At 38.2% G+C, this 27,216-nt stretch overlaps 1 protein-coding gene across 1 annotated transcript in view; it reads right to left on the reverse strand.

The window, feature by feature from the left end:
* Window positions 1-27,216, reverse strand: part of LOC117333566 (mitogen-activated protein kinase 1-like) — a 68,494-nt gene that overhangs the window by 21,933 nt on the left and 19,345 nt on the right. Inside the window, exons 2-3 of the mRNA XM_033892913.1 lie at window positions 21,926-22,058; window positions 4,265-4,320 (exon numbers count right to left, since the gene is read on the reverse strand). Coding sequence (XP_033748804.1) covers window positions 4,265-4,320; window positions 21,926-22,058 — 189 coding nt within the window. The remainder of the gene's footprint in view (window positions 1-4,264; window positions 4,321-21,925; window positions 22,059-27,216) is intronic.

Genomic DNA, 27,216 nt, shown 5'->3' on the forward strand with positions numbered 1-27,216 from the left:
GGGAGGTCATCCTACTATAACTGATGGTTAGGGGGAGGTCATCCTACTATAACTGATGGTGATAGTTAGGGGGAGGTCATCCTACTATAACTGATGGTGATAGTTAGGGGGAGGTCATCCTACTCTAACTGATGGTGATGGTTAGGGGGAGGTCATCCTACTATAACTGATGGTGATGGTGAGGGGGAGGTCATCCTACTATAACTGATGGTTAGGGGGAGGTCATCCTACTATAACTGATGGTGATAGTTAGGGGGAGGTCATCCTACTATAACTGATGGTGATAGTTAGGGGGAGGTCATCCTACTATAACTGATGGTTAGGGGGAGGTCATCCTACTATAACTGATGGTGATAGTTAGGGGGAGGTCATCCTACTATAACTGATGGTGATAGTTAGGGGGAGGTCATCCTACTATAACTGATGGTGAGGGGGAGGTCATCCTACTATAACTGATGGTGATAGTTAGGGGGAGGTCATCCTACTATAACTGATGGTTAGGGGGAGGTCATCCTACTATAACTGATGGTGATAGTTAGGGGGAGGTCATCCTACTATAACTGATGGCTAGGGGGAGGTCATCCTACTATAACTGATGGTGATAGTTAGGGGGAGGTCATCCTACTATAACTGATGGCTAGGGGGAGGTCATCCTACTATAACTGATGGTTAGGGGGGAGGTCATCCTACTATAACTGATGGTGATAGTTAGGGGGAGGTCATCCTACTATAACTGATGGTGATAGTTAGGGGGAGGTCATCCTACTATAACTGATGGTGATAGTTAGGGGGAGGTCATCCTATTATAACTGATGGTGATAGTTAGGGGGAGGTCATCATACTATAACTGATGGTGATAGTTAGGGGGAGGTCATCCTACTATAACTGATGGCTAGGGGGAGGTCATCCTACTATAACTGATGGTGATGGTGAGGGGGAGGTCATCCTACTATAACTGATGGTTAGGGGGAGGTCATCCTACTATAACTGATGGTGATAGTTAGGGGGAGGTCATCCTACTATAACTGATGGTGATAGTTAGGGGGAGGTCATCCTACTATAACTGATGGTTAGGGGGAGGTCATCCTACTATAACTGATGGTTAGGGGAGGTCATCCTACTATAACTTATGGTTAGGGGGAGGTCATCCTACTATAACTGATAGTTAGGGGAGGTCATCCTACTATAACTGATGGTGATGGTTAGGGGAGGTCATCCTACTATAACTGATGGTGATAGTTAGGGGGAGGTCATCCTACTATAACTGATGGTGATAGTTAGGGGGAGGTCATCCTACTATAACTGATGGTTAGGGGGAGGTCATCCTACTATAACTGATGGTGATAGTTAGGGGGAGGTCATCCTACTATAACTGATGGCTAGGGGGAGGTCATCCTACTATAACTGATGGTGATAGTTAGGGGGAGGTCATCCTACTATAACTGATGGCTAGGGGGAGGTCATCCTACTATAACTGATGGTTAGGGGGGAGGTCATCCTACTATAACTGATGGTGATGGTTAGGGGGAAGGTCATCCTACTATAACTGATGGTGATAGTTAGGGGGAGGTCATCCTACTATAACTGATGGTGATAGTTAGGGGGAGGTCATCCTACTATAACTGATGGTGATGGTTAGAGGGAGGTCATCCTACTATAACTGATGTATCACAATATACAAGTGCACCGCTTGTGGTGCCTGAAATATTTTCTCTTCCAAAGTACACAGTTTTACCATTTGTTCTCTTTGTCTCGCCACCTTCTCAGTTCTTGTGTTGGTAAATATCATCAGTATTTTGCCACAAATTTAACATGATTTTCACCAAATAAAATCATTTATGGAAAACAAACTAGTTTCACTACTCCCTTCTCTAAACATCTGGCATTTGCTCGGGGCAAGTTTCAAACTTTTTCTGTTTTCCTTGTCAGAGTATGAAATTTTCCAGGAGCACCAGTTTCTCAGTATACCCTGTTAAAAGGTCACATTATACTACCATAATTAATGTTGTGTTTTTTTAGCTGTGGGAAATGCATCCAGCTAGTATCCATCTTACTGTCAGCCAGGAGATCCTGCCTCACCAAGATACCAAAAGTACTTTTCTTTTCTAAATAAAAGCACATTACATTGTTTCATCACATAGCTGGCCTGTTCTGACATGCGAGAGGACCATGTCATCAATATTTTAAGACACATTAACAGTATTGTGATGTAATAAGTGATTTATGACATCACAAAAACTGTATGACATCCCATGATTGTCTCTGTAGTGAAATGCTTACAGCCAAGTCAAAGTTAGCCCCTCCTACATAGAAATTAACCTGAACTTTTTACTCATATCCTCATAAATGCAAGTTATATGATGAACAAGGTCTTACACTTATAGATATTTAAAATGGGTTATGTGATGAACAGAATCCTACACTTGTGGCTAAGTAACACAGGTTATGTGATGAACAGAATCCTACACTTGTGGCTAAGTAACACAGGTTATGTGATGAACAGAATCCTACACTTGTGGCTAAGTAATACAGGTCATGTGATAACAGAATCCTACACTTGTGGCTAAGTAACACAGGTCATGTGATGAACAGAATCCTACACTTGTGGCTAAGTAACACAGGTTATGTGATAACAGAATCCTACACTTGTGGCTAAGTAACACAGGTTATGTGATAACAGAATCCTGCATTTGTGGCTAAGTAACACAGGTCATGTGATAACAGAATCCTACACTTGTGGCTAAGTAACACAGGTTATGTGATGAACAGAATCCTACACTTGTGGCTAAGTAACACAGGTTATGTGATGAACAGAATCCTACACTTGTGGCTAAGTAACACAGGTTATGTGATGAACAGAATCCTACACTTGTGGCTAAGTAACACAGGTTATGTGATAACAGAATCCTACATTTGTGGCTAAGTAACACAGGTTATGTGATGAACAGTATCTTACACTTGTGGTTAAGTAACACAGGTCATGTGATAAACAGTATCTTACACTTGTGGTTAAGTAACACAGGTCATGTGATGAACAGTATCTTATACTTGTGGTTAAGTAACACAGGTCATGTGATGAACAGAATCCTACATTTGTGGCTAAGTAACACAAGTTATGTGATAACAGTATCCTACACTTGTGGCTAAGTAACACAGGTTATGTGATAACAGAATCCTGCATTTGTGGCTATATATATGAGCTAAGTAACACAGGTCATGTGATAACAGAATCCTACACTTGTGGCTAAGTAACACAGGTCATGTGATAACAGAATCCTGCATTTGTGGCTAAGTAACACAGGTCATGTGATAACAGAATCCTACATTTGTGGCTAAGTAACACAGGTCATGTGATGAACAGAATCCTACACTTGTGGCTAAGTAACACAGGTTATGTGATGAACAGAATCCTACACTTGTGGCTAAGTAACACAGTTCATGTGATGAACAGTATCTTACACTTGTGGTTAAGTAACACAGGTCATGTGATGAACAGAATCCTACATTTGTGGCTAAGTAACACAGGTTATGTGATGAACAGAATCCTACACTTGTGGCTAAGTAACACAGGTTATGTGATAACAGAATCCTACACTTGTGGCTAAGTAACACAGGTTATGTGATGAACAGAATCCTACACTTGTGGCTAAGTAACATGGGTTATGTGATGAAACAGTATCTTACACTTGTGGTTAAGTAACATGATTTATGTGATGAACATCATCTTACACTTGTGATAAACAGCATCTTATACTTGTGACTAAGTAACAAGGGTGATGTGATGAACAGCATCTTATACTTGTGGCTATAAGTAACACAGAATTGAAAGTTCATTTACCTAAAGTCTTGTGGTATAATAAACTATAAAATTCCATATTACATACCCGCTCATGTAGGATCCTGTATACCTACAGTTCCTCTTGCTATTCCTGGCTTTTATCATGGGGTTTGTTTGTTGCTGTATTAAAGACTGATTCATACAGTACATGTTATTGGTTGACATACTAGGTGACTACTTCTTTAGTTGGACATATTGTAACATTACATGTCTCACAGACAATTTTGAAGTGATAACTTACTTCGATGAAATTGATCATGTTGCGATATAAAATTTTGTAAATAAAAAACATACCTTGAAATAACAATATTTTAAATAAAATCCAGCCATATTAATTAGTGGGAGACATTACACAGCACACAAAAAATTGATATTACCATAGAAACAGCTGAACACATCACATCTCATGGACTAAGCAAAGGATACACATCTTTCATAGAATCTAAATTCTCCTGGTGTAGTATGTTTTGAATGTTGATTATCTGAAACAAATAAAAACATCAGTTAGAAAAATTCAGTAATTCACTGATATGCATATATTCATACAAATATTTGAGAGGCTAAGCATCCTTACTTGTACATGTTCTAAACACACGATTTCTCGATATTTTATAACTAAAGCAAAAACAAATTTAAAGTACAGAAGCTCAAAAACATAACCTACAGAAAACTTCATTGGGAAAATCTCATTCTGTCATTCAAACACATTTGGACTTATTTGTAATCTCTGTACTACAAGTTGTTGCTACGTGTAGCAGATGCAAGACCACATAAATTGATGACGTCATGCACACATAAATCTGGGGAATACCTTCTACACACATGTACATGTAGGTCTGCTTAAAACAAAGGGTTTTCTTCTTTCATCAGCTTAGTATACACTCAAAACCATTAGTCGCTTAAGATAGCTGTCCACTAAAAAAGAGTGACAATCACAAAATCTTCAGAGATACACAGGCTTTAGATAAATTAAAAGATCACCACTTTACATCCACTTTACTTTATAAGACATCACCACTTTACATCCACTTTACTTTATAAGACATCACCACTTTACACCCCCTTTACTTTATAAGACATCACCACTTTACATCCCCTTTACTTTATAAGATATAGCCACTTGATGTCCCCTTTACTTTATAAGACATCACCACTTTACATCCACTTTACTTTATAAGACATCACCACTTTACACCCCCTTTACTTTATAAGACACCACTTTACATCCACTTTACTTTATAAGACATCACCACTTTACATCCCCTTACTTTATAAGACATCACCACTTTACACCCCCTTTACTTTATAAGACATCACCACTTTACATCCCCTTTACTTTATAAGACATCACCACTTTACATCCACTTTACTTTATAAGACATCACCACTTTACATCCCTTTACTTTATAAGACATCACCACTTTACACCCCCTTTACTTTATAAGACATCACCACTTTACACCCCCTTTACTTTATAAGACATCACCACTTTACATCCCTTTACTTTATAAGACATCACCACTTTACATCCCCTTTACTTTATAAGACATCACCACTTTACATCCCCTTTACTTTATAAGACATCACCACTTTACATCCCCTTTACTTTATAAGACATCACCACTTTACATCCCCTTTACTTTATAAGACATCACCACTTTACACCCCCTTTACTTAATAAGACATCGCCACTTTACACCCCCTTTACTTTATAAGACATCACCACTTTACGTCCACTTTACTTTATAAGACATCACCACTTTACATCCCCTTTACTTTATAAGACATCACCACTTTACATCCACTTTACTTTATAAGACATCACCACTTTACATCCACTTTACTTTATAAGACATCACCACTTTACATCCCCTTTACTTTATAAGACATCACCACTTTACATCCCCTTTACTTTATAAGACATCACCACTTTACATCCCCTTTACTTTATAAGACATCACCACTTTACATCCCCTTTACTTATAAGACATCACCACTTTACATCCCCTTTACTTTATAAGACATCACCACTTTACATCCACTTTACTTTATAAGACATCACCACTTTACATCCCCTTTACTTTATAAGACATCACCACTTTACATCCACTTTACTTTATAAGACATCACCACTTTACATCCCCTTTACTTTATAAGACATCACAACTTTACATCCCCTTTACTTTATAAGACATCACCACTTTACACCCCCTTTACTTTATAAGACATCACCACTTTACATCCACTTTACTTTATAAGACACCACTTTACACCCCCTTTACTTTATAAGACATCACCACTTTATATCCCCTTTACTTTATAAGACATCACCACTTTACATCCACTTTACTTTATAAGACATCACCACTTTACATCCACTTTACTTTATAAGACATCACCACTTTACATCCCCTTTACTTTATAAGACATCACTTTACATCCACTTTACTTTATAAGACATCACCACTTTACATCCCCTTTACTTTATAAGACATCACTTTACATCCCCTTTACTTTATAAGATATCACCACTTTACATCCCCTTTACTTTATAAGACATCACTTTACATCCACTTTACTTTATAAGATATCACCACTTTACATCCCCTTTACTTTATAAGACATCACTTTACATCCCCTTTACTTTATAAGATATCACCACTTTACATCCCCTTTACTTTATAAGACATCACTTTACATCCCCTTTACTTTATAAGACATCACCACTTTACATCCCCTTTACTTTATAAGACATCACCACTTTACATCCACTTTACTTTATAAGACATCACCACTTTACATCCCCTTTACTTTATAAGACATCACCACTTTACATCCACTTTACTTTATAAGACATCACCACTTTACACCCACTTTACTTTATAAGACATCACCACTTTACATCCCCTTTACTTTATAAGACACCACGTTACGTCCCCTTTACTTTATAAGACATCACCACTTTACACCCCCTTTACTTTATAAGACACCACGTTACGTCCCCTTTACTTTATAAGACATCACCACTTTACATCCCCTTTACTTTATAAGACATCACCACTTTACATCCCCTTTACTTTATAAGACATAACCACTTTACATCCTCTATACTTTATAAGACATCACCACTTTACACCCCCTTTACTTTATAAGACACCACGTTACGTCCCCTTTACTTTATAAGACATCACCACTTTACACCCCCTTTACTTTATAAGACATCACCACTTTACATCCCCTTTACTTTATAAGACACCACTTTACATCCCCTTTACTTTATAAGACATCACCACTTTACATCCCCTTTACTTTATAAGACACCACTTTACATCCCCTTTACTTTATACGACATCACCACTTTACACCCCCTTTACTTTATAAGACACCACGTTACGTCCCCTTTACTTTATAAGACATCACCACTTTACATCCCCTTTACTTTATAAGACATCACCACTTTACATCCCCTTTACTTTATAAGACATCACCACTTTACATCCACTTTACTTTATAAGACATCACCACTTTACATCCCCTTTACTTTATAAGACATCACCACTTTACATCCCCTTTACTTTATAAGACATCACCACTTTACACCCACTTTACTTTATAAGACATCACCACTTTACATCCCCTTTACTTTATAAGACACCACGTTACGTCCCCTTTACTTTATAAGACATCACCACTTTACACCCCCTTTACTTTATAAGACACCACGTTACGTCCCCTTTACTTTATAAGACATCACCACTTTACATCCCCTTTACTTTATAAGACATCACCACTTTACATCCCCTTTACTTTATAAGACATAACCACTTTACATCCTCTATACTTTATAAGACATCACCACTTTACACCCCCTTTACTTTATAAGACACCACGTTACGTCCCCTTTACTTTATAAGACATCACCACTTTACACCCCCTTTACTTTATAAGACATCACCACTTTACATCCCCTTTACTTTATAAGACACCACTTTACATCCCCTTTACTTTATAAGACATCACCACTTTACATCCCCTTTACTTTATAAGACACCACTTTACATCCCCTTTACTTTATACGACATCACCACTTTACACCCCCTTTACTTTATAAGACACCACGTTACGTCCCCTTTACTTTATAAGACATCACCACTTTACATCCCGTTTACTTTATAAGACATCACCACTTTACATCCCCTTTACTTTATAAGACATCACCACTTTACACCCCCTTTACTTTATAAGACATCACCACTTTACACCCCCTTTACTGTATAAGATATAGCCACTCGATGTCCCCTTTAACTTCAATCCTTCATGTTCTATATTTGCTCGAGACTTCAATACAATTCACACAACAAATACAGAAAAAAACCTTAAGTGATATATCTATCTCGATTTGATATCAGCTTAAAACTTTGAAGTCAAAGTTGGAACAGAAACTGATATGATGCTTATCAAGACCTTGATGCCTACATGATCAAAGTTATTGATTTCCCCAAGTATGGCCCCAGACGAGTCCTCACATCTTAGGTTTGTCAGATCACTAATTAACTTTTGGAGATTTTATTCCATTTAGGAAGAATAAGAAAGGAAACACCCTTGAAATGTCAAAGATCCACTTTTCAGACTTAAAGTGACTTTCAAGTGAGAACATGTAGATTTGATATTATCTTAGTGCAAGGAATTTCTATCAACACTGGTTGTCCTTTATAAGAAGCTCAAATACACAGTAACAATGCATTACGCAGGAACAATGCGTCCTGAAACATTTACAAAATCTGGAATCTCATACATTGAAATATAAATTTGTATACAGGAGGAACAGTAAACTTCAATGACAGGTGTTCTCTCCTTTTAAGTAGCCTTTCCACTGATGGTCTCTCACAAGTGATCTCACATGAGAGGCAATCTCACACAAATGACTCACATGAGAGGCAATCTCACACATGAAGTGATCTCTCATGACAGGTGGACTCTGATGACAGGTGGACTCTGATGTCAGGTGGACTCTGATGACAGGTGGATTATGACAGGTAGACTCTGATGACAGGTGGATTATGACAGGTGGACTCTGATGTCAGGTGGACTCTGATGACAGGTGGATTATGACAGGTGGATTCTGATGACAGGTGGATTATGACAGGTAGACTGATGACAGGTGGACTCTGATGTCAGGTGGACTCTGATGACAGGTGGATTATGACAGGTGGACTCTGATGACAGGTGGACTCTGATGTCAGGTGGTCTCTGATGACAGGTAGACTCTGATGACAGGTGGATTATGACAGGTGGACTCTGATGATAGGTGGATTATGACAGGTAGACTGATGACAGGTGGATAACGACAGGTAGACTCTGATGACAGGTGGATTATATAATTATGACAAGTGGACTCTAACAGGTGGATTATGACAGGTGGACTCTGACGACAGGTGGACTCTGATGATAGGTTGATTATGACAGGTGGACTCTGATGACAGGTGGACTCTGATGACAGGTGGATTATGACAGGTGGACTCTGACGACAGGTGGACTCTGATGACAGGTGGACTCTGATGACAGGTGGACTCTGATGACAGGTGGACTGATGACAGGTGGATTATGACAGGTAGACTGATGACAGGTGGATTATGACAGGTGGACTGATGACAGGTGGATTATAACAGGTAGACTGATGACAGGTGGATTAAGACAGGTAGACTGATGACAGGTGGATTATGACAGGTGGACTGATGACAGGTGGATTATGACAGGTGGACTGATGACAGGTGGATTATGACAGGTAGACTGATGACAGGTGGATTATGACAGGTGGACTCTGATGACAGGTGGACTCTGACAACAGGTGGATTATGACAGGTGGACTCTGACGACAGGTGGACTCTGATGACAGGTGGACTCTGATGACAGGTGGACTGATGACAGGTGGATTATGACAGGTAGACTGATGACAGGTGGATTATGACAGGTGGACTGATGACAGGTGGATTATAACAGGTAGACTGATGACAGGTGGATTAAGACAGGTAGACTGATGACAGGTGGATTATGACAGGTAGACTGATGACAGGTGGATTATGACAGGTGGACTGATGACAGGTGGATTATGACAGGTAGACTGATGACAGGTGGATTATGACAGGTGGACTCTGATGACAGGTGGACTCTGACAACAGGTGGATTATGACAGGTGGACTCTGACAACAGGTGGACTCTGATGACATGTTTTCTAATGACAGATGCTTCCTTAGGTCAACAGGGCTCTATAATAACTGCTCGTTGTTCAGGTCAGGTACAGAGATTTATCGATTTTCGAAAATAGTGAGCTTGTCTACGAATTAGGAAATTTCATCTTTATAAACATCTTGAAGGATGCTGGGCATCACTATTTCCCGTTAAGAAACAGACCAAATATTGGCTTCTAGAGCACTTCAGAAAGTAATTGAATTGGTCTGTCAATCTGTCCGGAAATATGAACTCCAATAATCATTGGTATGGGTAATCTGTTGTTAGCTGGTCTCTACAGAATGATAGTCTTAAAGGCAATGACCTTACAAATATAATCTCTCAAAATTCTCATATTTCTATAGAACAGCAAACATAATGTTTTCTTTGTCATTTTACACAAATAATTAACTGCATTTAATTGTCATGAACAAACCTCCTGTCAAACATACAATTACTTATATAATTATCACCATTAAAGTAATCAGTACTTCTGAACAAAGGAAAATGTCACATGAACATGTACCATATATTACCAGGCAACAAGCTCAACCAACACAACAAACCCTGACCCAAGGTGTGAATACACCACCAGATCAAAGATGGCAGAGAGTAACACCAAAGTAAAAAGTTGTTGTCAAGGTGATGGCTATAGGATATTAGGAGTAGTTGATAATTAAGCCATCATTACAGACAGAAAAAGATCAACTCACTGTGATAGAAAAGAGGGAATGGTATACTGAGTTATATTGTTCTAGGCCTTCTGTCAAATCTCTAATCAATATTGACCTCCACAAACAAGGCCATCACCACACACAGCCATCAGTAACCAGGCAATGTTAAAGGTATGTGGAAATATCACAGAGGCTTAGGGATGGGAAAGGACTGGTTCCAATCCCAGGCTTTACACGTTCAGGTGGGATATGGAAATATCCGAAAGGCTCAGGATCATACACAGAAAGCACTGGCTCCAACCCTAGACTTTAAACCTTCAGTTGGGATATGGAAATATCCAAGACGGTTATATAGGGATCAGAAAGTACTGGTTCCAATCAAAGACTTAACACTTTCAGTTGGGATATGGAAATATCCAAGACGGTTATAGGGATCAGAAAGTACTGGTTCCAATCAAAGACTTAACACTTTCGGGTGGAATATAAAAATATCCCAGAGGATTAGGTATCCATAGCACTGGCTCTTAACCCCGTCTTTACAACTTCGTGTGAGATATGGAAATATCCCGCAGGATTAGGGATCAGAAAGCACTGGCCCCAACAATAATGGATTGGCACTGATCATATTCCAATAATCTTGTGAATTAAGCAAAATCTTTACTACTTTTTTTTAACAAGAGGCTCATGGGCCCTAACGTCATCTGACTGAACAAGAGGCTCATGGGCCCTAACGTCATCTGACTCTAAAGACCCTTGTACTACTGTAGTATACACACTCATATTTGAATCCCACTGGTGGAACTTGATATGAAGTTTGAAATAGGTATCGTTCAGGGAAACCATGATTGCGTGATCATTTTACAAAATGGTTTCCGTGGCTGTCATGTCAAAGTTTTTATGAGGCTGAAAAATAACAACACTTTGTTGGCTCCTCTTCCTTAACATCCTCACCAATTTTCAGCTCAGAGACACCAAGAGGAACTGGAAAAGCCTAAAATGTGTTTTTTAAGATTGCCATGCCATGGCAGCCATCTTCGATTTTGTATGACCCAAAAATAACAAAATTTTATCAGGACCATCTCAGGATCACTTCTTTGTGTTTGAGCTAAATTCCACTGGTAGAACTTGAGAAGAAATTTGAAATGTGAAAAGTTAAGACATGGTCATGGCGCATGACAGACAAAACACCATGAATATAGGACATCCTGACTCTTTGGGTCAGATGACCTAAAAATAGAAAAAAAAGAGTCATTTATTTAGAAAAGTCAGCATGGCTTTCAAAAACTTTGCATCAAATCACCATTTTGTTTTTCTGTGGTGCAGTATCAATGTCATAAGTAGAATTTGTTGCCTATATAATGATTAGCAGAATACACATTTCTCAGTCAACAAAATAAACTCAACATATATCATCATAACATGTGTATATCATGTTATAGGTCAATTAGTCAAGCCAGAGTATAAACCTTAGATGTCATGTAGGAAACAAGTGTGTTCCAAATAGAATATACCCTCTATCAATAAAGGTTGCTGAATATGTCTGTATCTGACTGATAAATACATTAAAATGTCTACATATAAGTGAATATGTTTCATTGGAAAACAGATAAATCTTTACTTATATTCACTACCATTAGCAGGCTTGAAGAGACTCACAAACTAAAAAAAAAAGAAAATAAAACATTTGTGGACACAGATATGAAAAAGTATTGGAGGGCACACCGAAATGTTGTCAAGATTGTCCCTGGTGTAGAGGTTACCATGGCGACTGACTGCTAAGTCCCTTGGGTTGAGCGACTTGTCTTTACATATTTCAATTTCATTGCAGACCTTGTACAGAATACATGTACATTACAATATCTCAGATTTACGATCTCCTGCAGACTGTTTTTTTTTCCAATTCCAATAACTCGCTCGTCGTGCGGAACATGCGTTATCTTGCTCCACATGATTTCTGCATTCTGCATGCTCTAGAAGGGCAATTTCTCCTAATCAAAAAGCATTCTTTCGTCCAAACTTTTTCTTTCCTCTTAATAACTTGCTTCCCAAAGATAGTATTGCTGGAACAAGATCTTTGCATTAATGCACTCCAAACAAATGCATCGACGTTCATGGAACAATGATTTAAATGACAACTTACAAAATTGTATCAATACACTTTCTATATCCATTACACAACCTTGTCACATTTTACTCGGTTATCAGCCCTATAATGTATATATATAGTCTCCAGAATATGTTCTGTTTTATGGCCTGTAGAACATGACACTTATTTCTATATTCTTCCTTCCTTTCCAGCTATCAGACTGATTTAAACTTAGTTTCTAACCTTCCATTTAGTTCAGCTCTTAGATTTATCTGTTTCTATTGAACTTTGTTTCTAACCTTCCACATTGTACAGCCCTTAGATTGAACTTTGTTTCTCAACTTCCACATTGTACAGCCCTTAGATTGAACTTTGTTTCTCAACTTCCACTTTGTACAGCCCATAGATTGAACTTTGTTTCTAACCTTCCACTTTGTACAGCCCTTAGATTGAACTTTGTTTCTCAACTTTCACTTTGTACAGCCCATAGATTGAACTTTGTTTCTCAACTTTCACTTTGTACAGCCCTTAGATTGAACTTTGTTTCTAACCTTCCACATTGTACAGCCCTTAGATTGAACTTTGTTTCTAACCTTCCACTTTGTACAGCCCGTAGATTGAACTTTGTTTCTAACCTTCCACTTTGTACAGCCCATATATTGAACTTTGTTTCTCAACTTCCACTTTGTACAGCCCTTAGATTGAACTTTGTTTCTCAACTTCCACTTTGTACAGCCCATAGATTGAACTTTGTTTCTAACCTTCCACTTTGTACAGCCCTTAGATTGAACTTTGTTTCTAACCTTTCACTTTGTACAGCCCATAGATTGAACTTTGTTTCTCAACTTCCACTTTGTACAGCCCATAGATTGAACTTTGTTTCTCAACTTCCACTTTGTACAGCCCTTAGATTGAACTTTGATTCTCAACTTCCACATTGTACAGCCCTTAGATTGAACTTTGTTTCTAACCTTCCACTTTGTACAGCCCGTAGATTGAACTTTGTTTCCCCAACTTCCACTTTGTACAGCCCTTAGATTGAACTTTGTTTCTAACCTTCCACTTTGTACAGCCCATAGATTGAACTTTGTTTCTAACCTTCCACTTTGTACAACCCATAGATTGAACTTTGTTTCTAACCTTCCACTTTGTACAGCCCTTAGATTGAACTTTGTTTCTAACCTTCCACTTTGTACAGCCCTTAGATTGAACTTTGTTTCCCAACTTTCACTTTGTACAGCCCTTAGATTGAACTTTGTTTCTAACCTTCAACTTTGTACAGCCCTTAGATTGAACTTTGTTTCTAACCTTCCACTTTGTACAGCCCTTAGATTGAACTTTGTTTCCCAACTTTCACTTTGTACAGCCCTTAGATTGAACTTTGTTTCTCAACTTCCACTTTGTACAGCCCATAGATTGAACTTTGTTTCTCAACTTCCACTTTGTACAGCCCTTAGATTGAACTTTGTTTCTTGACTTCCACTTTGTACAACCCATAGATTGAACTTTGTTTCTAACCTTCCACTTTGTACAGCCCTTAGATTGAACTTTGTTTCCCAACTTTCACTTTGTACAGCCCTTAGATTGAACTTTGTTTCTCAACTTCCACTTTGTACAGCCCTTAGATTGAACTTTGTTTCTAACCTTCCACATTGTACAGCCCTTAGATTGAACTTTGTTTCTAACCTTCCACTTTGTACAGCCCATAGATTGAACTTTGTTTCTCAACTTCCACTTTGTACAGCCCATAGATTGAACTTTGTTTCTCAACTTCCACTTTGTACAGCCCTTAGATTGAACTTTGTTTCTCAACTTCCACTTTGTACAGCCCTTAGATTGAACTTTGTTTCTCAACTTTCACTTTGTACAGCCCATAGATTGAACTTTGTTTCCAACCTTCCACTTTGTACAGCCCATAGATTGAACTTTGTTTCTCAACTTCCTCTTTGTACAGCCCATAGATTGAACTTTGTTTCTCAACTTCCTCTTTGTACAGCCCTTAGATTGAACTTTGTTTCTCAACTTCCACTTTGTACAGCCCTTAGATTGAACTTTGTTTCTAACCTTTCACTTTGTACAGCCCTTAGATTGAACTTTCCATAGATTGAACTTTGTTTCTAACCTTCCACTTTGTACAGCCCATAGATTGAACTTTGTTTCTAACCTTCCACTTTGTACAGCCCATAGATTGAACTTTGTTTCTAACCTTCCACTTTGTACAGCCCTTAGATTGAACTTTGTTTCTAACCTTCCACTTTGTACAGCCCTTAGATTGAACTTTGTTTCTTGACTTCCACATTGTACAGCCCTTAGATTGAACTTTGTTTCTAACCTTCCACTTTGTACAGCCCATAGATTGAACTTTGTTTCTCAATTTCCACTTTGTACAGCCCTTAGATTGAACTTTGTTTCTAACCTTCCACTTTGTACAGCCCTTAGATTGAACTTTGTTTCTAACCTTCCACTTTGTACAGCCCTTAGATTGAACTTTGTTTCTCAACTTCCACTTTGTACAGCCCTTAGATTGAACTTTGTTTCTAACCTTCCACTTTGTACAGCCCGTAGATTGAACTTTGTTTCTCAACTTCCACTTTGTACTGCCCTTAGATTGAACTTTGTTTCTAACCTTCCACTTTGTACAGCCCTTAGATTGAACTTTGTTTCTAACCTTTCACTTTGTACAGCCCATAGATTGAACTTTGTTTCTCAACTTCCACTTTGTACAGCCCTTAGATTGAACTTTGTTTCTAACCTTCCACTTTGTACAGCCCGTAGATTGAACTTTGTTTCTCAACTTCCACTTTGTACAGCCCTTAGATTGAACTTTGTTTCTAACCTTCCACTTTGTACAGCCCTTAGATTGAACTTTGTTTCTAACCTTCCACTTTGTACAGCCCTTTGATTGAACTTTGTTTCTAACCTTCCACATTGTACAGCCCTTAGATTGAACTTTGTTTCTAACCTTCCACTTTGTACAGCCCTTAGATTGAACTTTGTTTCTAACCTTCCACTTTGTACAGCCCTTTGATTGAACTTTGTTTCTAACCTTCCACTTTGTACAGCCCATAGATTGAACTTTGTTTCTAACCTTCCACTTTGTACAGCCCATAGATTGAACTTTGTTTCTAACCTTCCACTTTGTACAGCCCTTAGATTGAACTTTGTTTCTAACCTTCCACTTTGTACAGCCCTTTGATTGAACTTTGTTTCTAACCTTCCACTTTGTACAGCCCTTAGATTGAACTTTGTTTCTAACCTTCCTCTTTGTACAGCCCTTAGAGTATTAGTTTCTAAATGTTTTCTCTGTACATTGCTGTTTAATAGTTGTTTGTTCAATCGTTTAATTCTTTATCTTGATCCATTCTGACCTGTATAGATCCAGGGACAACATTGATCTGATGGTGTGTTGTATCTTTGAAGCAGTGTTAATATTATGCAAGTTTGAATACTGATTGCAAACATATGCCATACATCATTTCTTTTACCATTTCCATTTGGTATTGGGAAGTTTTTTGTTGGTATAATAAAGAAGGATCCATTCCGTACATCACCATTTTGATCAGTATCAAGATGTGATTGGTTCTGAATCTGTTTTCTAACATTGATCAGTTTCACAAGGGCCAAGAATAAAACTCGATCTTAGTTTGTGGTTACAAAATGGGGATACAGTTGAAAATGTTAAATTCAAAAGTCAGATCTCACAGACCCAAATAAACAAATTATATCAAAATATTGTTAATGCTGATTACAAGCACACTATCTCCGGGATATTATTCCTTTATTTCTGAGTGCTCACAAAAGGCTTCCTGTGGAGTCTTAATTTTTTGTCAATATCAGAAAATCTGTTGGATATAAGAACAATGTGTTATTGATTCATTCCTGGCATTGTCATTGATCGGTTCACAGGACGATCATCCTACATCCACACATACTGCACTAAGGCAAAAACCACAGCCTGGCTACCTAACATGGCCAGTAAACATGTCAAATCATACACAACACCTCGCTAGTAACCGGCAAATCGTCACGCCCCAATCGCATTACCATGTCATAGCCTATCCATATAAAACAAGTGATGGGTTGTTTGTGACAATTTTATCAACTTGAGTGCTTCTTAAATTAATTGGAAGGCACATGGTAGATTAGTGCACGAAAAGGGAAGTCTCAAGAGAGGGCTTATAAATCTATTGTTTCTCACTCCCCCGAGTATATCAAATTGTGTAACTATCATAATGTATAATGTGCATGTCTGGTCTATGTGTGCTAGTGCTCCTAGATATACTCACATGTTATCTTCATCCTATAGCCACTCCAAAATAGATACTTTTGAGAGTAAAGTTATGTACATGGTGCTTTGGCACCTGCATCATAAATACAGTTGTAAGTATGTTAACTGTTGTAGATACTGCTACATATAGTTATTCATTATGGTTACATAAATACAGTTGTCAATTCTCCTTGAAAATAGTTATTGGTTCTGCTACAAAGACCTATAGCTAGCTGTCATCGATCATTTCTATATAGACCTAGTTGTCAGTTCTGCTACATAGACCTAGTTGTCAATTCTACATAGATCTAGTTGTCACAGATCTTTTCTACATAGACATAGTTGTCAGTTCTACATAGACCTTGTTGTCAGTTCTACATAAACCTAGTTGTCAGTTCTGCTATATACATAGACCTATAGCTAGTTGTCAGTTCTGCAACATAACCTAGTTGTCAGTTCTGCTACATAGACCTAGTTGTCAGTTCTGCTACATAAACCTAGTTGTCAGGTCTACATAGATCTTGTTGTCAGTTCTACATAGACCTAATTGTCAGTTCTGTCACATGGACACATGACTGTACAGCTCATAAAATGTAGTTGTAGTTGTCCTCACTGTTACAGAAATGCAGATATCACACTGCTTTAGCATGCTGTTGACAGTATTGCTATTGCTGCATGATTCCAGACTAAAATCGAAGGTTATTGTCACCTGTTTCTTCATACATCAGTCACAACCAGTCTGTGTGTCTTAAGAAGCCATTATTAGCCTGTTTGGTGATATGCATGTCTTGTACAGGACTTTTTAGAGGAATTGGAAATTCAATATGTTGAAATATTTGTATTAGAAAATTTAAATGGAATCAATATTTTGTCCAATTCTTGATTCTATCAAAATGAAATTGAAACCCAGATGCCTTAAATTTTATTTGTCTAAACTTCAATTAATTATTTATTTATTAAGATGTAGCGTAAGAGTAAGAAAATTTCAGTATTAACTGCGAAATGTTAATACAGTAAAAACACACCTAACTGGGACCAGTAAATTCAATGAAATTCACTAATTTAGCAAACTAATAATATTTCACTAATTTAGCAAACTAATAATATTTAACTATTTTAGCAAACTAATAATATTTAACTAATTTAGCAAACTAATAATATTTCACTTATTTAGCAAACTAATAATATTTCACTTATTTAGCAAACTAATAATATTTCACTAATTTAGCGAACTAATAATATTTCACTAATTTAGCAAAATAATAATATTTCACTAATTTAGCAAACTAATAATATTTCACTAATTTAGCAAACTAATAATATTTCACTAATTTAGCAAACTAATAATATTTCACTAATTTAGCAAACTAATAATATTTCACTAATTTCACTAATATTAACAGAAACATGTGATTATGACTTTCCAGATTGGTGCAAAACATATTCATACAAGAAAAATTGGAGGGCAACGTTTTCGACATTCCTAAAGTTGATATCTTGATTGAACTTCAATGTTAACCAAGTCACAGGGCTAGGTAATATAAGTGTGAACATTTTTGAAACACTGTGCAAAGTCTATTTCCCCAATTGTCTGTAAACTAATGAATGTTTATATTGACACAAACTGTTGCCTTAAGTTTGGAAGTGTTAAGGGTTAAAAAAGAATGTTTGTGTAATAACAGACCAATTTCAACACTGCCTGTAAGTGTCTGGAGAAACACATTCATTTTTATAAATTTTTGACTGTTAACAGTTTGATAACAGATAAGCAATCTCATTTCAGATCCAAATACTCAGACTGTGCTGACTAATATTACAAATACTGGGTATGACGCCATAGTCAAAGGTATTTTGACAGGTGTTCTATTTTTAGATTTACGTAAGGCATTCGATCTTATGAATCATCACATTTTACTTTCCAAACTTGAATTGTATGGATGTTCATCCAAAACTGAAGTTTTTTCATTCTTATTTGAGCTGGAGGTTTCAAATTTTAAGTTTTAATAACAGTCTGAGTGATTGTCTGCCCCTTTCAGTTTGGGTTCAACATGCAGGGTCCATTGTTGGGACTAGGGACCATTGTTGTTCATTCTGTATGCATATGTTCTTCCACTCATTACTTATCAAAGTTATATGTATATTTATGCAGACAATACTGCAGCACAGACAACAAAAACTGAAAACCTCAAAGATGATGCTAAGTTAGTGTCAAAATGGTGTGATATTAACAAATTATGTATAAATACAGAAGAAAAAAGCAATATGAGCAATATATGACTGCATACAAAGTTTCATCAAACTTGGTTGATATTTTACTAAGTTATCGTGTTCACAAGGTAATTGTTGACAGACAGACTGACAGATACCAGACATTACGGTATGGCATAAGCTCACCTTGGACCAGGTGCGTTAACAAGAGGCTAAAGGGACTTAACGGTCATCTTGTACTATTGTAGTATACATATTCAGTAGCAAGTATTAAGTGGTGGCTGCCACGGCGGCCATCTTGGATTTTGTACCGACCAGAAAATAACAAAACTTGGTGAGGACTATCTCCGAATCATTCAAGGTAAGTTAGAGCTGAATCCCACCTATGGAAGTTTAAAATAGGTACCGTTCAGGAAAACCATCACTGTGCAATCATGTTTCAAAATGGCTACCATGGCTGCCATTTAAAAGTTTTTATGAGGCTCCCCTTCCTTAACATCCCAAACAAATTTCCAGTTAAATGGCACTTGCGCATGCGGCACTGGAAAAGAAGACTTGGGCGTCAAACAGACACGCAAAATAACAACACTTGATCAGAACCATCTTAATATTATTTCAGGTAGGTTAGAACTGAATCCCACAGATGGAGCTTGAGAAAAGGTTTGAAATAGGTGTTGTTCTGGAAAACCATGATTTGGATCAACCCAAACAATAGCAACACTTGGTCAGGACGATCATTTCAGGCAAGTTAAAACTCACTCCCACTTAGTCAATGGCCGATGCATGATGACTATAGGTCATCCTGACCCTTCAGATCTAAAAAGATTATACATGAAAAGGATAAAATATAAGGTAATGAAAACCAAGTTCTAAAGTCTGGATTCAAGGTCAGAGAGTATAGAGATAAACATTGGACAATAGTCTGTATCGAAAACCAGAAATCGAGAAAAAGAGAAAATCTTAACCAACCTACCTACAATATCTGTTTAAAATTACACAAGACAATGATGCCAGGCTCTGAGCTGATCTAAATGATAGCGGACACATCATGTGGTCTGTATAATACCCGCCCGCTGTCAGCACCATCAACAGCAACTGACAAATTTTGGTTCGCACAGCAAGATCTATGCTTTTTGCATATTAGACAAATGTTTCATGTTGAACCAATAAAAAAAATCTACAGAAGAAACATGGTATACACAAGCTGTTGTCTATATCGGTAAGAGTTCTGAACTTACACCGCTATACTCTTATACAAGGATATAATCACATTATCATGTGGATCTTGGATTAAATTTATAAACAAATTCAAAGTGTAATGCATCTCTGACAATGTTTACACCATCCCATGTCTTTTCTAATGTTTGTTTTAAGACAGTCATCATGAAGCTAAGAAATGCATTCCATATTGATGAGCTATATCATGCTATCGGAACGCATTCCATATTGATGAGCTATATCATGCTATCGGAACGCATTCCATATTGATGAGCTACATTATGCTATCTTAAGAAATGCATGCCATATTGATGAGCTACATTATGCTATCTGAAGAAATGCATGCCATATTGATGAGCTATATCATGCTATCTGAAGAAATGCATGCCATATTGATGAGCTATATCATGCTATCGGAACGCATTCCATATTGATGAGCTACATTATGCTATCTTAAGAAATGCATGCCATATTGATGAGCTACATTATGCTATCTGAAGAAATGCATGCCATATTGATGAGCTATATCATGCTATCTGAAGAAATGCATGCCATATTGATGAGCTATATTATGCTATCCTAAGGAACGCATGCCATATTGATGAGCTATATAAGGAACGCATGCCATATTGATGAGCTACATCATGCTATCTTAAGAAACGCATGCCATATTATGAACTGTATCATGCTATCTTAAGGAATGCATGCCATATTGATGAGCTATATCATGCTATCTTAAGAAATGCATGCCATATTGATGAACTATATCATGCTATCCTAAGGAATGCATGCCATATTGATGAGCTATATCATGCTATCTTAAGAAATGCATGCCATATTGATGAACTATATCATGCTATCTTAAGGAACACATGCCATATTGATGAGCTACATTATGCTATCTTAAGGAACGCATGCCATATTGATGAGCTATATCATGCTATCCTAAGGAACGCATGCCATATTGATGAGCTATATCATGCTATCTTACGGAACGCATGCCATATTGATGAGCTATATAAGGAACGCATGCCATATTGATGAACTATATCATGCTATCTTAAGGAACGCATGCCATATTGATGAGCTATATCATGCTATCTTACGGAACGCATGCCATATTGATGAGCTACATTATGCTATCTTAAGGAACGCATGCCATATTGATGAGCTATATCATGCTATCCTAAGGAACGCATGCCATATTGATGAGCTACACCATTCTAATTTCTATCCTAAGGAACGTATGCCATATATTGATGCAATCTTTAGTACCAATCTTAGATTCACAATAATCATATTTTTTTTTCTAAAATTTCACTTAAAAAAAATATTTGTTTTTTATTAAATGAAAGAGTACCAATTGAATTTTTTTTTTGTCGGTTCAATAAAATGTCAGTACTCACATTTTCATGCTTAAATCTAGTAAGAATCTTTATTTCTCTCAAGGTTCGCTGACAATATGTTTGGTGCTCGAACGGTGAGATCTTCTTGATAGCAACACGCTCCTTTTTATCGGATGCCATATCAATGGCCGATCTACAAAAAAAAGGAATTATTCATTAGACATGTGCACCTTAATTAAGAAAACATTCTCAATATTTAAATTGAAATTAGAGATAACTGAATAACAGGGAAGAACGTTACTGAGGATTATCTACTGGGAACAAAGGTGGCTGGATTATCTACTGGGGACAAAGGTGGCTGGATTATCCACTGGGAACAAAGGTGGCTGGATTATCTACTGGGAACAAAGGTGGCTGGATTATCTACTGGGGACAAAGGTGGCTGGATTATCTACTGGGGACAAAGGTGGCTTGATTATCTACTGGGAACAAAGGTGGCTGGATTATCTACTGGGGGACAAAGGTGGCTGGATTATCTACTGGGGACAAAGGTGGCTGGATTATCTACTGGGGACAAAGGTGGCTGGATTATCTACTGGGGACAAAGGTGGCTGGATTATCTACTGGGGACAAAGGTGACTGGATTATCTACTGGGGACAAAGGTGGCTGGATTATCTACTGGGGACAAAGGTGACTGGATTATCTACTGGGGACAAAGGTGGCTGGATTATCTACTGGGGACAAAGGTGGCTGGATCATCTACTGGGAATAAAGGTGACTGGATCATCTACTGGGAATAAAGGTAGCTTGATTATCTACTGGGGACAAAGGTGGCTGGATTATCTACTGGGAATAAAGGTGGCTGGATTATCTACTGGGGGCTGGATTATCTACTGGGGACAAAGGTAGCTGGATTATCTACTGGGAACAAAGGTGGCTGGATTATCTATTGGGGACAAAGGTGGCTTGATTATCTACTGGGGACAAAGGTGGCTGGATTATCTATTGGGGACAAAGGTGGCTGGATTATCTACTGGGAACAAAGGTGGCTGGATTATCTACTGGGGACAAAGGTGGCTGGATTATCTACTGGGGACAAAGGTAGCTGGATTATCTACTGGGGACAAAGGTGGCTGGATTATCTACTGGGGACAAAGGTGGCTGGATTATCTACTGGGAATAAAGGTGGCTTGATTATCTACTGGGAACAAAGGTGACTTGATTATTTACTGGGAATAAAGGTGACTCGATTATCTACTGGGAATAAAGGTGACTGGATTATCTACTGGGAATAAAGGTGGCTGGATTATCTACTGGGGATAAAGGTGGCTGGATTATCTACTGGGGACAAAGGTGGCTGGATTATCTACTGAGAACAAAAGTGGCTGGATTATCTACTGGGGACAAAGGTGACTGGATTATCTATTGGGGACAAAGGTGGCTGGATTATCTATTGGGGAGAAAGGTGGCTGGATTATCTATTGGGGACAAAGGTGGCTGGATTATCTACTGGGGACAAAGGTGGCTGGATTATCTACTGGGAACAAAGGTGGCTGGATTATCTACTTGGGACAAAGGTGGCTGGATTATCTACTGGGAAAAAAGGTGGCTGGATTATCTACTGGGGACAAAGGTGGCTGGATTATCTATTGGGGACAAAGGTGGCTGGGTTATCTATTGGGGACAAAGGTGGCTTGATTATCTATTGGGGACAAAGGTGGCTGGATTATCTACTGGGGACAAAGGTGGCTGGATTATCTACTGGTGACAAAGGTGGCTGGATTATCTATTGGGGACAAAGGTGGCTGGGTTATCTATTGGGGACAAAGGTGGCTTGATTATCTATTGGGGACAAAGGTGGCTGGATTATCTACTGGGGACAAAGGTGGCTGGATTATCTACTGGTGACAAAGGTGGCTGGATTATCTACTGGGGACAAAGGTGACTTGATAATCAATTGGGAACAAAGGTGACTGGATTATCAACTGAGAGCAAATTAAAGGTTGCTGGATTATATAATTATCTATTTTAAGTGTAAGAGCAACTGACAGAAAATTAACACATCTACATATAGTGGAGACTGGAGAGACCAAACCACTGTGACAATTTTTTATGGTCACTCATCAGTAATACGAGTATAGCTATATATAGGTTCAATAGACAATTTTGTCATAGCTCATTATACAACAGCAAATGATGTCTAATGGTGACTGGCCATCTGTGAGGATTAGACCATAAAATCACAATTTATATAGCACCATAAAATCACAGTCGCCAGTACTGTGGAGTTATGTATTATAACACAACAATATACCACAGCCGCCAGTACTGTGGAGTTATGTATTACACAACGATATACCACAGTCGCCAGTACTGTGGAGTTATGTATCACACAACAATATACCACAGTCGCCAGTACTGTGGAGTTATGTATCACTCAACGATATACCACAGTCGCCAGTACTGTGGAGTTATGTATCACACAACAATATACCACAGTCGCCAGTACTGTGGAGTTATGTATTACACAACGATATACCACAGTCGCCAGTACTGTGGAGTTATGTATTACACAACAACATACCACAGTCGCCAGTACTGTGGAGTTATGTATTACACAACAACATACCACAGTCGCCAGTACTGTGAAGTTATGTATTACACAACAATATACCACAGTCGCCAGTACTGTGGAGTTATGTATTACACAACAATATACCACAGTCGCCAGAACTGTGGAGTTATGTATTACACAACGATATACCACAGACGCCAGTACTGTGGAGTTATGTATCACACAACGATATACCACAGTCGCCAGTACTGTGGAGTTATGTACTACAAAACAATATACCACAGTCGCCAGTACTGTGGAGTTATGTACTACAAAACAATATACCACAGTCGCCAGTACTGTGGAGTTATGTATCACACAACAATATACCACAGTCGCCAGTACTGTGGAGTTATGTGTACAACAATATACCACAGTCGCCAGTACTGTGGAGTTATGTATCACACAACAATATTCCACAGTCGCCAGTACTGTGGAGTTATGTATCACACAACAATATTCCACAGTCGCCAGTACTGTGGAGTTATGTACTACACAACAATATACCACAGTCGCCAGTACTGTGGAGTTATGTATTACACAACAATATACCACAGTCGCCAGTACTGTGGAGTTATGTACTACACAACAATATACCACAGTCGCCAGTACTGTGGAGTTATTACACAACAATATACCACAGTCGCCAGTACTGTGGAGTTACGTATTACACAACAATATACCACAGTCGCAGTACTGTGGAGCTATGTGTACAACAATATACCACAGTCGCCAGTACTGTGGAGTTACGTATTACACAACAATATACCACAGTCGCCAGTACTGTGGAGTTATGTATTACACAACAATATACCACAGTCGCCAGTACTGTGGAGTTATGTATTACACAACAATATACCACAGTCGCCAGTACTGTGGAGTTATGTATTACACAACGATATACCACAGTCGCCAGTACTGTGGAGTTATGTACTACACAACGATATACCACAGTCGCCAGTACTGTGGAGTTATGTACTACACAACAATATACCACAGTCACCAGTACTGTGGAGTTATGTATTACACAACAATATACCACAGTCACCAGTACTGTGGAGTTATGTATTACACAACAATATACCACAGTCACCAGTACTGTGGAGTTATGTATTACACAACAATATACCACAGTCACCAGTACTGTGGAGTTATGTATTACACAACAATATACCACAGTCGCCAGTACTGTGGAGTTACGTATTACACAACAATATACCACAGTCACCAGTACTGTGGAGTTACGTATTACACAACAAGAGGCCCAATGGGCCTGTATCGCTCACCTGGCTCTACAGCAACTTTGAAGTTGATTGAGGTCATTTCTACAGATACTATGCTGATTATCATAGTAAGCTAGGTTTATTCATATTAATAAATTTTCTAGTCCTTCATTCCAGCATTTTATTGGCCTAATATCTGGTCTAGGAGGCTCTTGGCTATCACAAAATTATTGTTTACAGATTTAAGCCGATTTCACCCCTGTGACCTTAAATGTAGGTCAAGGGTCATTAATTTGAACAAACTTTGTAGCCCTTCACCCCAGCATGCTACAGGCCCAATATCAAGTCCCTGGGCCTTTTGGTTATTAAGAAGAAGTCATTTGAAGAATATAGCCTATTTGACCAATATGACCTTGAATGAAGGTCAAGGTCATTTATTTGAACAAACTTTGTAGCCTTTTACCCTAGCATGCTACAGGCCCAATATCAAGTCCCTTGGTCTCTTGGTTATTGAGAAGAAGTTGTTTGAAGAGTATAGCCTATTTGACCCATGTGACCTTGAATGAAGGTCAAGGTCATTTATTTAAACAAACTTTGTAGCCCTTCACCCAAGCATGCTACAGGTCCAATATCAAGTCCCTGGGCCTCTTGGTTATTGAGAAGAAGACATTTGAAGATTATAGCCTATTTGACCAATGTGACCTTGAATGAAGGTCAACGTCATTTATTTGAACAAACTTTGTAGCCCTTTACCCTAGCATGCTACAGGCCCAATATCAAGTCCCTTGGCCTCTTGGTTATTGAGAAGAAGTTGTTTGAAGAGTATAGCCTATTTGACCCATTCGACCTTGAATGAAGGTCAAGGTCATTTATTTGAACAAACTTTGTTGCCCTTCACCCCAGCATGCTACAGGCCCAATATCAAGTCCCTTGGTCTCTTGGTTATTGAGAAGAAGTCGTTTGAAGATTATAGCCTATTTGACCCATGTGACCTTGAATGAAGGTCACAGTCATTTATTTTAACAAACTTTGTAGCCCTTCACCCCAGCATGCTACAGGCCCAATATCAAGTCCCTGGGTCTCTTGGTTATTGAGAAGAAGTCGTTTGAAGATTATAGCCTATTTGACCCATGTGACCTTGAATGAAGGTCAACGTCATTTATTTGAACAAACTTTGTAGCCCTTCACCCCAGCATGCTACAGGCCCAATATCAAGTCCCTGGGCCTCTTGGTTATTGAGAAGAAGTCGTTTGAAGATTATAGCCTATTTGACCCATGTGACCTTGAATGAAGGTCAACGTCATTTATTTGAACAAACTTGGTAGCCCTTCATCCCAGCATGCTACAGGCCCAATATCAAGTCCCTTGGCCTCTTAGTTATTGAGAAGAAGTTGTTTGAAGAGTATAGCCTATTTGACCCATTCGACCTTGAATGAAGGTCAAGGTCATTTATTTGAACAAACTTTGTTGCCCTTCACCCCAGCATGCTACAGGCCCAATATCAAGTCCCTGG

Source organism: Pecten maximus, chromosome 8 (genome assembly GCF_902652985.1).
Source record: "Pecten maximus chromosome 8, xPecMax1.1, whole genome shotgun sequence".
NCBI lineage: Eukaryota > Metazoa > Mollusca > Bivalvia > Pectinida > Pectinidae > Pecten > Pecten maximus.